A 15,096-nucleotide genomic window follows, 5' to 3' on the forward strand; every position below is an offset into this window, starting at 1 on the left:
TACACAGCACAGTGAACAAAATTTATGTAGCCAAAAAGAGAGCAGATACAAAGTTGTTGGAAAGGTATTTCAGGAAAATAACAGTAATATGGGTGCATGAAGCATTGTGCAAATTAAAAGCGGCAAAACTATCACTCCAAGTGACGACTAGTGCTGTTCATAACACTTATTTTACAGAAAACAAATGAATCCAACTTAAAAAATTAACCAAAGCCATCATGAATATCCTATTAAAATAAGAATGCTGGGAAATTGTGCGAACCAGCTGCAGTAATGTCCATTCCACATCAACTTGCTTTAGATCAGAGCAACCAAAAGTAAACAAGCCAGTGGTATGAAAGAGCAATGTACGTCATTAAATTTAAACAATTCCCCACATCTTATAATGTGTGAGTGACAGCTCAAGGCATTTTAACTACAGCAAATTAAACTGATACAAATGCCTTGTTTGTACTGTTTTTTTTTTTTTTTTAAATAGAAAGACATGTGTTGGCTTTGATCTCTCAAAACTATGGTGGGTGTTGAATCTGACAGAGCACTGTTGTGTCTGAGACAAGCTTTTCCCGGGAACGAGGGTGATGAAAATGTCATTGCATCAGAATGGTGTCATTGCTGTTAACAAGCTAAATGTGCCACACTCTAGGGACTAGTGGGGGGGAGACTCAGAAAAGAGCCAAGCATTGAGCATTTACTGTGACAGAGGATTCTGAGATAGCTGTCCAGATGCTGAGGTTCATCAATTATTAAAGTGTTGAATACACCCTTTTTAAGCTGCCTATTACTGATGAGGGAAAGGACATGGGCACTGATTGGCACAAAAACTGTTATAAGAGCTGAACCTGAAATACATTGATTTACAAAAGGAAAATAGATTAACAAAAAATGTACCGTCCGCCTGAATAGAATTCAGTTTTTCATAATGTACACACTAGTGACTGAGAAAGACACTGGGGATAATCATTTTCAGATTTTAGTTGGATTTGCTGGCATGGTTGTTGAAATCCAAACCTTAAATATTATGTACAGTGAATGCTCTACATAAACACTATTTAAACATGCTTCTTTAAAAACACACAATAATGAAACAAAAAGAGGCCTATCAGACACTACATTTAGTCTTTTTTGTTTTGTTTTTAGGAGTCCAGCACATGGACTCCATATCGGTTCCCCTGGGAATAGTTGGATGGATTTAGGGCCAAATGTCATTAGTTGGTCCAAAGGCTACTACACACTGCTCAGGCAAACTGTAATAAACTCAAAGATCTTGATGATGTCAAGCATGAATGCCTGGAAATGATCCTAAAACATTTCAGACTACTAGATGACGTCAGTCTCCATAGCTGAGCTTTCAGAAGTGAAAAAAGTCTCCTCTCGTTTGTTTGAGTAGTGTGCTGCAGACCTGAGGGCAGCATGGAAGGGGCATGGAGATGAAGAGTGAAGCAAGGAGGAAAATGTCTAGACCTGCGTCGAGTAGGAGCGGTAGAGGGTAGTGTAACGTCCAGTGGTGTGGGCTGTGGCACATTGCTGAGCGTGCTCAGACGGTTGGTCTAGACTTCGCTGGAAATGGAGCGAGACGGTATGAGGACATCGGGGGTGGCGGGGAACCGATAGGGCTGATGGTCATGTGATCTCAGTGAATGGAGATCCCCCTGGAGTCTGTAAGGATGGAGAGAGAGAGAGTGTGAGAAAGGACGAGGTGGAAAGAGAGAAAGACAGATTGAGAGAAGTGTGACAAATATTAGAGGTAGTGGGCAGACAGAAACAAGATCTGTGAGGAAAGAGTGTGATGATGTTGCAATATGGTGTGCAATATGATCAGATCAGTGGTGGAGGTGTGGGGTAGAGGGACAGTGATGTATTCATGGTGAAGAACAAGTGATGAACAGATGAACAGAAGAAATGATGTTGGTGACAGACTGTGGTAGACACTGATTTTCTTCTATCTTTTTCATTTAAAGCAGAATTTGTGCACCTGCTACTGCTTGACTCTGCCTAAATGAGACAACCACAAGAAATAAAAAAATCATAATTGACAGTTTTCTGACATAAGAAGTCAAGACTCCATCTTCAAAAGTCCACTCATTCCTCAGGTTGCTACAAATATAGGGATATAAGGGATAGCATTAGAGCCTCGGCAGGCAGTGTGAAGGATGTATTCAATGGTAGTCATAAGTAGGGCTCAGTAGTGGCCCACCTTGGCTTCAAACTGTTCAGTGTATTACTCACTGAGGGGCAAAGTCACATAAGGCTTAGAAAACCAATAGCTTCCATCTGTGAGAAAACAACAAGGGGTAGTCCAGGGTGTACAACAGGTTGGTGTTGGGGTTCTGGGGTATGGTGGTGGTCAGGCAGGGGCACAGGAAGGGTTAGCGGGTTTGGAGAGCCACTGGGTCAAGAACAGGGGGGACAGGTGTGTGCTACCCTATATGTGCAGCCCTGCCTCTCACCTGCCCCCACCCCTTACCTGAGTGCCACTTAACTTTTCGAGTGGACTCTCCACACAAGGCAGAGCCACCATGGGCATGCCCATCATGGATTCAGGACGCTGGGGACGCATGGGTGGAGGAGAGGGCTTTGCTTGCTGGAAGTTGTTGATCACGCAGGTCACCTGAGGATTGGAAAGGGTGTGTGTGAGTGAGAGAAACATGGGTAGTAGTAGCAATGGCAAAATGAAATCTAAAGATAGGCCAACACTTTTATGTGTAGCCTAATACCACCCCCTCATCCCTTCCCAACATATTGTCATATTTACACTTGCTCTCACCAAAAACACAGCAATGGCTCCGCCAGTGAAGTACCCAGCAAGGACATCAGCCCAGTGATTGCGGTACTCAGCCACCCTCACTACTCCTACCAGCATGGCCAGACACAGCAGGGTCAGACTGACTGTCGGCTTTGTCAGACGTGTTCCCTTTGTCCTGAACACCAGTGTTACGTACATCTAAGACAACAGGCACACAGATTTGGACATGTGCTTCAAGTTTTAGCACATTTGACCATTAGCCTCACATAATAAACTAGACCGGACAATTCCCCGGGGGAAATTGTGAGAGGATGCAGTGCGCGAAGCAATTCGGTCATGCATGTTTGCCGGCCGTGAATGTGTGACCAGCAATGATGTTTCAATGCAATGATCGTGTGTGTGCTTGAGACAGCAGCCGTCATGAAGGAGACCTATTCAAGAGCATGAACAAAGTGACTACAGGCGGAAATTAGCATGTACTGCTATAACCTGGGACAGACATCTGTCCTTACCACAAGGATAATGGTTAATTTGTGCACTGTCCCTTTTAAAAATAAAATAAACTCTAAACACTAAGAAGAGTGTTTGTAGTTTGTATGTACGAACAGAAGTGTTCCTAATAAAGTGGGCGGCTAAGGTGAGGCCTGTCGGCTGCCCTCTTCTCAGTTTCTCAGAGCAGCGGATGTTTGAAAAAGTGCTTTTTTTTCCAATTAATTCCATAGAAAGTAATGGGTTTTTTTTGGGACAAGTGTGACTACTACTTCTGAGAAAATTATGTCTGTAGTGTGAAATTTGTGGCTGAAAACAGTTTAAGTTTGAAATTTTGAGCATGTAAGTGTAGAACCTAGCAGAAAAGTTGAATGACAGATCCACAGAGGAGAAGTTTTCCTACGTTTTAGAGTTTGAATCACGTCTCTAGGTGAAAGCATGCCAGAGCAGCAGACGTTTGAAAAACGTTGAAAAAGTGCATTTTTTCAATTAATTCCATAGAAATGAATGGGGTTTTTTTGTGACGATTTTTTTTTTTATAACCTGGGACAGACATCTGATCTTAACACAAGGATAATGTTTAATTTGTGCACTGTCCCTTTTAAAAATAAAATAAACTCTAAACTCTAAGAAGAGTGTTTGTAGTTTGTATGTACGAACAGAAGTGTTCCTAATAAAGTGGGCGGCTAAGGTGAGGCTGCCACACAAGGGCTGGAGTTTTCTACTGTTTTTTTATGAAGGACCAGGCCTCGAACAATGACAAATAACTCGACAACGGAAGCAGCTATTCACAAAATTCTTTCACAGTGAGCGCTAGAAGGGTCTCCTGAATAAAATGATGTATTTTTTTGTTTGTATTGTTAAAAATGAGGACGCTACAGGGAGTTAAAAACGAGTGACTTTTCAGCAACGTTTATACTGGGAGTCAATGAGGCCGCTCACCTGTGCTCTCCTCACTTTGAGGCTTGTCATTCAAAAACCGTAAATCCTATCGTTTAGGTAGACACATTGTGTGAATCAGGACAAGTTTTCCTACTACTTTTGAGAAAATCATGTCTGTAGAGTGAAATTTGTGGCTGAAAACAGAGTTTAAGCGAGAAAGTTTGACCTTTTTTTTGAAGCCGCCTACACTCTAAGATAATGACCTTCACTGGTGTGTAACGCAATAGACACCCATTCAAAAGCCGGATTTTCTCCCAGAAACCACATGGCGTTTGAACCGGGCCTGATCCGAAAGTGTAAAACCTAGCAGAAAAGTTGAATGCCAGATCCACAGAGGAGAAGTTTTCCTACGTTTTAGAGTTTGAATCATGTCTCTAGGTGAAAGCATGCCAGAGCAGTGGATGTTTGAAAAACATTGAAAAAGTGTTTTTTTTTCAATTAATTCCATAGAAATGAATGGGGTTTTTTGGGGCGATTTTTTCGCGACTACGTCGCGAAAAAATCGTATTCTATAGAGAAAAGTAATAGCATAGCGAGTCCGATCGAGCCGCACGTTTTGATATATTGTTTGTCTGTGTGCGACGTACGGTTATTGAGTTATTCGAAATCAAAATTTGCGTAGGAATAATAAGAAGAAACACGTAGAAGAACAATAGTTGCAGTGCTTTGCACTGCAACCTATGGGCTCCCCTAGGGGAGCCCATAGGTTGCTGTGCTGCAGCACTGCATCCTAATAAAAAGATATATATATATATATATATATATATATATATATATATATATATATATATATATATATATATATATATATAGCACATTTTAACTAAAATATATATCTAAATTAAAGCAGAAGATAGGCCCAAGGGAACAGAAAATGCCTGGAATAAATACAATTCTCCAGAGCATTAACACATCACAAGGAAATGACATTAACCTATCATGGGGTCAAAACTTCCTATTAGTGCCCTGAAATAAAATATTGGATTCATTTTTTTTTTCATTTGATTCAATCACATGTTGTTAACTCTAATTGTAAAACCAATAATGACTCACACACACAGCACTCACCACGGTGTAGACAGCAGAGTAGACGCTCAGTGCTGCATCCTTTGAGGGGAAGGATTTACGGGCAGATGCCACTATGAGTGGATTCCCTGTGCAAGCTCGACGCTCTGTGATATACTGGAGATTGGAGTGGCAGCCCAGAGCTGTGTAGTTAGGCCGACATGCTGACAAGAAGTGAGGTGTCTGGTTTCCTGTGACCACCTGTCCAGCATTGGCAAAGATAGTGGTGGTGAAGAGGCCAAAGGAGTAGACACCTGGGAGAAAGGACAGAGGCCCATGAGTTTAAAAGGTTAACTGAACTATTTATTGGAGTACCTATTACCTTGAATATAGAGTCCACTAAATGTAGTTCAAAGATTACTATGAGCAGCCTTTTTAGATTTACTGCTTTAAGTAATTGCTCTCAGTTATTTTCTTTGATCATTAATCAATGACACCTACACTATATGGCCAAATGTTTGTGGACACCTGACCATCACACCCATATGTAGGCTTTCACCAAAGTGTTGCTACAAAATTGGAAGCACACAATTGTAAAGGTGCCTTTATATTCTGTAACATTACAATTTCCCTTCACTGGAACTAAGGGGCCCAAACCTGTTCCACCATGACAATGCCCCTGTGCACAAAGTGAGGTTCATTAAGACATGGGTTTCCAAAAAATAAAAAACAAAAAGAGGGCACTAAATTTGGAATGGGAAGTTCAAAAAGCACATATAGGTGTGATTGGTCAGGTGTCCACAAACTTTTGGCCATACAGTGTACCTTAATTATATTAGACAAAGCAGTGTCTTACTGAACATTACTAGAGATGATGAGCTTTTATTAGATCATGCTACATGTACTGTTCAGGGTTTTCAAGGGCCTTGACTAAGGTACCACTAACACAAGAATCACACATTTAATGCTGTGTTCACATATATACCGGTACGATAGTGGTATAACTGTATCGATACAAAGTATACCGGTACAGTTTAGTGCATCTGTCCACACTAGCGAGAAATGTTTGCGGTTTTCTTTCACGGTAGTTGAAATGCGCGTGCGCGAAATGTTTCCGTGGTTACCGAGTAACTTCCTTCCCGCGGATGAAACAACGTGTGTGTGCTTTTTGTTGTCAATGTACAGTCTGTATTTCTGGTGGTCATTTATTCAGTCGAATCATATAAAACACACGAGGCAGTTGAGAAAGAAACAAAGAAAACGAATCTCCGTTCTTCACTATTTTATTCAGCGAAGACATCGATTGAGGTGTGTGACTTTGCGCATGCGCATTATATTTGTATCGATACAGAACCGCTTCATCTGTCCACACTACAGCGAAGCGCTACAGTACCGATACTGTACCGGTACGAAACCCATACATTTGTGGGTTTCGTACCGATACAGTTATACCGCTACAGTACCGGTATAGTTGCTAGTGTGGACAGGCGTTGCAGTACAAAAGTCGTATCGTTTAGGTACAAAATCCCTAGTGTGGACAGGGTATGAGTGGCATATCTAATACCCTGTCCACACTAGGGATTTTGTACCAATACGAAACTATTTTCGTACCGCAACACCTGTCCACACTAGCAACTATACCGGTACTGTAGCGGTATAACTGTATCGGTACGAAACCCACAAATGTATGGGTTTCGTACCGGTACAGTATCGGTACTGTAGCGCTTCGCTGTAGTGTGGACAGATGAAGCGGCTCTGTATCGATACAAATATAATACACGTGTGAAAACGAAACGACCGTGGAGCTACATGGAGCAAAGAAAGGGGGGAGAAAGGGAGAGGGGGAGGGAGGGGGAAAGAGGGAGGAAGAAAGGAGGAAGAGGGGAAAAGGGAGAGAAAGGGAGGGGAAGAGAAGGGAAGATGGAGAAAGTGAGGGGGAGAAAGGGAGATTCGTTTTCTTTGTTTCTTTCTCAACTGCCTCGTGCGTTTTATACGATTCGACTGAATAAATGACCACCAGAAATACAGACTGTACACTGACAAGAAAAAGCACACACACGTTGTTTCATCCGCCATATTCTCGGAAAGAAGTTACTCGGTAACCACGGAAACATTTCGCGCACGCGCATTTCAACTACACTGTAAAAAAAAATCTTGTCAAATTTACAGTGAAAAACTGGCAGCTGTGGTTGCCATTTTTTCACCGTAAAAAATACAGTGACAGTGTATATGGCTTTACGGTAAGGTATATCAACACTTGTAAAAACAACAGTTTCAAAATGTTCAATTTTACAGGTATTCAATGTACAATAATCAGTACATAACTGTTAATTTTACGGATATTCATTGTACAATGATTCAAAATGATGATTACAAGCAATGATCTACTAGACAGATATATATATATATATTTTTGGGCTTTTTTCACCTTTATTGGATAGGACAGTGCAGAGACAGGAAATGAGCTGGAAAGAGAGACGGGGAGGGATCGGGAAATGACCTCAGGTCGGAATTGAACCCGGGTCCCCAGATTCATTGTATGACTCCTTAGTTGACTGAGCCACAATGGTGGGCATGTTTTTGTTTTTTTAACAGGGCAATGATGTAATTTTAACCATCACATTCTGTTTTAGTCTTACAGTTTGTCTGTGTTTAAACTACAACTATTTGTAAATTATACAAAAAAATATGATCAATTCAACATATTCTTACTGTTAAATTAACAGTGGCATTTGGTTAGGAGTTTTACAGTATATTGATGTAAATTACACACTGCTTCATTGTTTTTGTATTTACAGTTTTTTTATGTCATGATTTTACATAAATTCACTGTTAATTCTACGGACATTTTTTACAGTGTACCGTGAAAGAAAACCGCAAACATTTCTCGCTAGTGTGGACAGATGCACTAAACTGTACCGGTATACTTTGTATCGATACAGTTATACCACTATCGTACCGGTATAAGTGTGAACACAGCATAATACTAACACAGAAGCAGGAACCACACACTATATTTTTCACAAGGAACAAAGTGAACCGTGAAATGGGTCTAATGGACCTACCTGTTTTTTTTAAAGTGCCTGTGTTTAAATTATTCCAAGACAGTGATGGAAAAGCCCTTTGAATCAAACATTGCGCACACTACATGTAATTATGTGTCGACCAAAATGAATCAAATTAATCATAAGTATATACATTAACCTTTGCTGAAAAACATTCCTCATTCCTGATCTGAGATTATTGTTCCTTTTTCATTATCGTCCATTACCTAGGAAGCGTATGATGCGTCTCAGCAAAGGACTGAAGTAGCAGCAGTCTGCCGTGACAATTGTCTTCTCTTGTGTACCCTCTGACTTTATGAAGAATGCCATCAACTCTCCAGCCAGAATCTGCAAATAAGCAAAGAAAAAAAAGAAAAAAGAAACAAATCCAGAATAAAAAAATCATGATCAGACGCATGATTTCTATGTTCTTGAAAAAGTCAATTAAACCAATTATTTTGGCAATTGCAAATGCTGTAGCTTTGAATCAGTACTGATTCCCAATGAATATGAAACACATTATATAACAGTTAGTTCTGGTCCACTAATTCTTTTGGTTGAGCGGCATTCCAAGAGTGCTGATATTTTGTGTTAACAGCACTGGGATGTTTCACTATGTGTATCACTCTGCTTGTTACGTAAAACTCCACTTCCTAGTTCTAACTGGTTACTATGGTAGTGTTAGCAACATCATCAGACTGCAAATTATACTTTTCAGGAATATAACATTTGACTTAAAATATGAAATCTTGTCACATAAAGATGAAAAAAAAAATAAGGGACATAAATTTTCCCGGAAGCACCTTTAATGGCATAGCAAGAATCAATGTGAGCTAGCTAGGCAGCTAGCCAATGGGCTATAAAGTGAGTGTGGCTTCTTTGGGATCTGCAGTATTGTGCCAAAGTCTTAGGCACTCTATTTTTTTTTCCATACAAACTTTGTTATAGATTTCTATTTTATGACTTCTACATTGGGCGGCACGGTGGTGTAGTGGTTAGCGCTGTCGCCTCACAGCAAGAAGGTCCGGGTTCGAGCCTCGTGGCCGGCGAGGGCCTTTCTGTGTGGAGTTTGCATGTTCTCCCCGTGTCCGTGTGGGTTTCCTCCGGGTGCTCCAGTTTCCCCCACAGTCCAAAGACATGCAGGTTAGGCTAATTGGTGGCTCTAAATTGACCGTAGGTGTGAATGTGAGTGTGAATGGTTGTCTGTGTCTATGTGTCAGCCCTGTGATGGCCTGGCGACTTGTCCAGGGTGTATCCCGCCTTTCGCCCATAGTCAGCTGGGATAGGCTCCAGCTTGCCTGCGACCCTGTGGAACAGGATAAAGCGACTAGAGATAATGAGATGAGATGAGACTTCTACATTATCAAGTCAGTGCAAAAACATTTTAGAGTTCCAAACATTTGTTTTCCAGCACAAAATTAAATGTTACAGAAAACAAAATGTTTGTATCTGAGCAGAATATTACATAAGATACCACTTTTCAGGGCGGCACGGTGGTGTAGTGGTTAGCGCTGTCGCCTCACAGCAAGAAGGTCCTGGGTTCGAGCCCCGGGGCCGGCGAGGGCCTTTCTGTGCGGAGTTTGCATGTTCTCCCCGTGTCCGCGTGGGTTTCCTCCGGGTGCTCCGGTTTCCCCCACAGTCCAAAGACATGCAGGTTAGGTTAACTGGTGACTCTAAATTGACCGTAGGTGTGAATGTGAGTGTGAATGGTTGTCTGTGTCTATGTGTCAGCCCTGTGATGACCTGGCGACTTGTCCAGGGTGTACCCCGCCTTTCGCCCGTAGTCAGCTGGGATAGGCTCCAGCTTGCCTGCGACCCTGTAGAAGGATAAAGCAGCTAGAGATAATGAGATGAGATGAGACCACTTTTCAGATTAAAAAAAAGCAAACATAACAAGAAGACAGAGTCATCTATATCCTCCTCCCTATATACCAACCATATACCAAGTTTCAAGATATTGTCACATTTTTCAATTTCTGCTGCAGGAAACCAACCCTACCTCTTTACACTGACCTCAGCAGCCCATAGCATAAGCACACCGGACCTTTGGTCCAGGAGAGCTAAAATTTAAATTTCTTACATTTCTTAGTATCTAAAGGCACATACTGTATACATTACTTAATCAACACATACAGTATACCAACTTTCAAGACCATACCACTCATAGTTTTCAAGTTCTGCTCCAGAAACAAAACCTACCCCTAAGACTAACCTGAGAGACGAAGCCTGAAATTGTTTTCATGGAAACATGAAAAATTAAAATTTCTCAAATTTCTTAGTATGAAAAGGCACATCTGCATCACCTTGTTAACACGAAGTTTCAAATTCGTATCATGAATAGTTCTGGATATATGCTCCAGAAATGAACATTGCTCTTAGAAAGTAAGTCAAAATCTATTTTTTTATGTAAAAATTTGAAAAATACTTTATTTTTTCAAAAATCCAAAATAGCAAAAGGCACCAGTTCACATGTTGCTTGATATGTATACAAACATTCATGAAGATATCTTCAGTAGTTTTAAAGATATGGCCCAGAAACGAAAATGTGACCGGACAGACGGACGGACAGACAGACAGACGGAACCCGTTTTTATATCCCCGCCATACTTCATTTGGGTGGTGGATAATGAAGGCTACTGAGTTTTGCTGAAAAAATTAAGAAGGGAGTGTGACAAAGTGTCCAGAAGAACTGTGGCTGGTTCTGTAAGATGCTCAGTAAAACCTACAGCTCATTTCCTTATAAAACTGCACTCACTGTACCTGAGACTACTATTTTTTTTTAAAGCAAAGGGTCGTCTCACACCAAATATTGACTTTGTTTCATTTATAATGGCTTACTTGTTTATAATATATATATATATTTTAATGTTGAAACATTTCATTTCATTATTTTTAAGCCATTTTTGGTCTACAGCATTTCTTTACTTTTGTACAGTACTGTGTGTCTGCTCATGGAGCAAAAAATAAATGGAGCATTTTGCTATGTCGTGTCAAAAATGTCACTTAGTTGATATTCATTTTTTAATTATAAAACTGTTGTTTAAAAGCAACATCACATTTGAGGTCATGCTTTTGTACTGAATATCAGCATGGCTATGATTATCTAGGGCATTCAGCCTGCAGCCTCGTACCTGTGACTGAATCACAGCTGTGCTGATATTCAAGTACAACAGCACTCCCTCTTGTAAGATATTGCTTAATTATTCAGACACGCACCTTGGAATGTGTTAAGCAGGCCTCAGCAACTTAAGCAAGAAAGTGATTCTTGAGAGGTGACCACACAAGTACACCGTGCTTACATGCAAATAACATCCTGTCAGTTCCTCACTATCCGATATCCTTCTGGGAATGGTCAGACCCCTCAGTGATGAATGGCAGCTCATTAATGAGACTAAAAATAGGTGGTATAGTGTAGAGAATGTGTCTAGCTGGTCAGTTATGCTTGGATAGCAGGGGTGTTGTCATAGTAGATGGTTCATACCATGCACTGTAGATGCCTGGAAAATCTCATTGTGTTGCTGGGATCTTTCTCACACAACTCAGTATCAAGGATAATTAGCAGGTTGTCACAGAGATATTTACAATTTATTTCAAGATATAAATGCTAATTGTTGTGTTCAGCTGATTGTGAATATAGGCTGAAATTCAACATTATAGAGGGATCTAAATATTATATAGTAGTGTGTAAACCTGTAGAGTACAAAATTAATTCAGTTAAGAGAAAGGACAGAGGAATAGAAACCTGGACGATATCAATGTCTTTAAAAATTTTAATATTAGTGCCATTCAGGGCTCGATTAGAGAGTGAATATTGGACATTGTCCCAGTTTTAAAAAATCACAACTTCACCCAGTAACAGTTTCTATAAAAGGGGTATATATAATGAAGTATCAACAAAACCATATCATGTTATAATGCATTCATAAAGCATAATACACACTGTTAAAATTAATTATGAAAATGCATTATACAGTATATGTATAGCTACTCTATATAGCAAAAGTATGTGAGCACTTGACCATAACACCTATATTTGGTTTTTAAAACTTGGAGCTCACACATACACCTTATAAGTTTTTTACATTTAGTGTATAATATCAAATGTGTGTCAGTAGTCTACACTCTGAAATGAAAAGATATCCATTCAGTTACTTGTTTAAAAAATAATCTGTGCAGGTATCAGTGTGCCTACAATTAAGCATACAACAATAAACAAACAGGGAGTGAATTATTTTATTAATGGTGATATAATGTTATAAACAATATTTAGTTATGCTGTTACTCATCTATGGAATTTATAAATACACAATAGACATGGTTATTAACTGTGATACCTTTTCATAAATAATTATAACAATATGGATAATGCATTATAACATGTTATATATGTATTCATAGGCTATTATACAAATAGAAAGTGTTACCATCACTTACTTTCAAAACTGCCATCCTCCTGTCCATCCTATCTGGATTAATGTGTGTATTTGACATCACTTGGTTAAAGTACCAGTTAAAGCCGTCCAGATTTAATTTGAGTTTGTAACACAAGGGGATTGTCTTTACATAATTATACCAGGCCACATTAATTAAGCTATTTACAGTGCGTCCACTAATGGCATTCTTAGACTTTTGAATTTCTGTCAGTCTCAATCATCTGAATGTTATCATCTCAGCCTCAGCTGAGATAAACACAATCACATCAGATGGTACATCAGTAGGCCAAGGTCTTGAAGGTCACTATTTAGCACCAGGATATCAATTCAGAGTCATTATCACAGCATCAATACTGAAATACACGGACTCTGAATACTCGACTTGCAGCAATGAAAGAAGTATTCTGGAGTCAGAGATGAGACAGCAAAAGACTGAAACGGGGACGCTGTGTTTCGGCACACACACACACACACACACACACACACACACACACACACACACACACACACACACAGACCGGGAATAGAGACTGACCACTGACAAGGACTGACAGACTATGAAATTAGTGTCACATAGAAACAAAGTTAGAGAGAGATGGGTTGAGAAGATCAGAGAGCGAGAGCGAGAGAGAGAGAGAGAGCATGGCTTGAAACCTTACCTGTGCTCTAGTGCTTCATCAGTCAGAGGCAGTTAGTCAGAGACTAAGCAATCAGGATGAACTGGCTTCAGTATGAGTGTACGTTGTATATTGAAGGACCTCTCAGACTCAGAGACTCTGTGTATGTGCCTATGTCTCAATTTTTATCCATTTTGTTTTTATCTTCAATCAATTTTTAAACTACCATTGACTGAAAACATCAAAATTCAAATGACAAATCTAAATACCAAGTAGAGCCTAAAAATACCTGTAATTAAAGTTTACATACAGTCTCTGAAATAAGAAACAATTCATCACTGAAGTAAACTGTACACAAAGATAAATTTTGCCTTGCCTGTTTCCCCACAAAAAACACTGAATTATAATTTTTCTTTCTTTAAAGGTGCTGTGTAGCTTTTTTTGAACACAAAAATAAATGCAATTCAACAGAATCATGTAAACAATTTACTTAAGAGCAATTAGCTAGCATATACTGCTGTAAGAGAAAGCCACTGTTAGAGCACATGGTGTATTTCATATTCTTAAAAATGTGTCTGTGAATATTATAAGTAAACCCAGGATATAGGCAATAATGGACAACTATACCTATAAACATGAATTACTAATAAAATCTATACATTTTTAATCAGTGTTCATATGACATATGACACAAATGTGGGGACACAATTTATTTATTTATTTAAACTATGGTATAATGTGCCAGGGTATGCCAAGGCATGGCAGCTTGGCCCTGAATCAGCTCACACACCTTGGCTGCTGGATCAAAGCTGAATAAGAAATTATAAGGCAATGTATTTTCAATTCATTCATTCATTCATTCATTCATTCATTCATTATCTCTAGCCGCTTTATCCTTCTACAGGGTCGCAGGCAAGCTGGAGCCTATCCCAGCTGACTACGGGCGAAAGGCGGGGTACACCCTGGACAAGTCGCCAGGTCATCACAGGGCTGACACATAGACACAGACAACCATTCACACTCACATTCACACCTACGGTCAATTTAGAGTCACCAGTTAACCTAACCTGCATGTCTTTGGACTGTGGGGGAAACCGGAGCACCCGGAGGAAACCCACGCGGACACGGGGAGAACATGCAAACTCCACACAGAAAGGCCCTCGCCGGCCACGGGGCTCGAACCCAGGACCTTCTTGCTGTGAGGCGACAGCGCTAACCACTACACCACCGTGCCGCCGTATTTTCAATTGTTCCAATTAAATTGCTTCATAGTATTATCATAGCTCTAATCGATTGCATATTCAAGAATAAACATCAGTGTTCACTCTTCATTGAAAATAAGTCGCAGGTCTATGGTTACTAGGCATTGAGCCTGTTTAGTATCTTTTTCCACAAAAGAATTTCCTTAATTAATAGTAAACTTCAAAAAGCAGCCCTATATATGTATGTGTGTGTGTATACTAGTATATGGAGCCGCACGGTGGTGTAGTGGTTAGCGCTGTTGCCTCACAGCAAGAAGGTCCGGGTTCAAGCCCTGTGGCCGGCAAGGGCCTTTCTGTGAGGCGTTTGCATGTTCTCCCCGTGTCCGCGTGGGTTTCCTCCGGGTACTCCGGTTTCCCCCACAGTCCAAAGACATGCAGGTTAGGTTAACTGGTGACTCTAAATTGACCGTAGGTGTGAATGTGAGTGTGAATGGTTGTCTGTGTCTATGTGTCAGCCCTGTGATGACCTGGCGACTTGTCCAGGGTGTACCCCGCCTTTCACCCGTAGTCAGCTGGGATAGGCTCCAGCTTGCCTGCGACCCTGTAGAACAGGATAAAGCA

At 40.3% G+C, this 15,096-nt stretch overlaps 1 protein-coding gene across 1 annotated transcript in view; it reads right to left on the minus strand.

The window, feature by feature from the left end:
* Positions 1-1,547: 1,547 nt before the first annotated feature.
* Positions 1,548-15,096, minus strand: part of plppr2a (phospholipid phosphatase related 2a) — a 98,300-nt gene continuing 84,751 nt past the window's right edge. Inside the window, exons 3-7 of the mRNA XM_060902584.1 lie at positions 8,451-8,571; positions 5,243-5,493; positions 2,765-2,941; positions 2,481-2,608; positions 1,548-1,656 (exon numbers count right to left, since the gene is read on the minus strand). Coding sequence (XP_060758567.1) covers positions 1,548-1,656; positions 2,481-2,608; positions 2,765-2,941; positions 5,243-5,493; positions 8,451-8,571 — 786 coding nt within the window. The remainder of the gene's footprint in view (positions 1,657-2,480; positions 2,609-2,764; positions 2,942-5,242; positions 5,494-8,450; positions 8,572-15,096) is intronic.

The sequence above is a fragment of the Neoarius graeffei genome, chromosome 20 (assembly GCF_027579695.1).
Source record: "Neoarius graeffei isolate fNeoGra1 chromosome 20, fNeoGra1.pri, whole genome shotgun sequence".
Classification (NCBI taxonomy): Eukaryota; Metazoa; Chordata; class Actinopteri; order Siluriformes; family Ariidae; genus Neoarius; species Neoarius graeffei.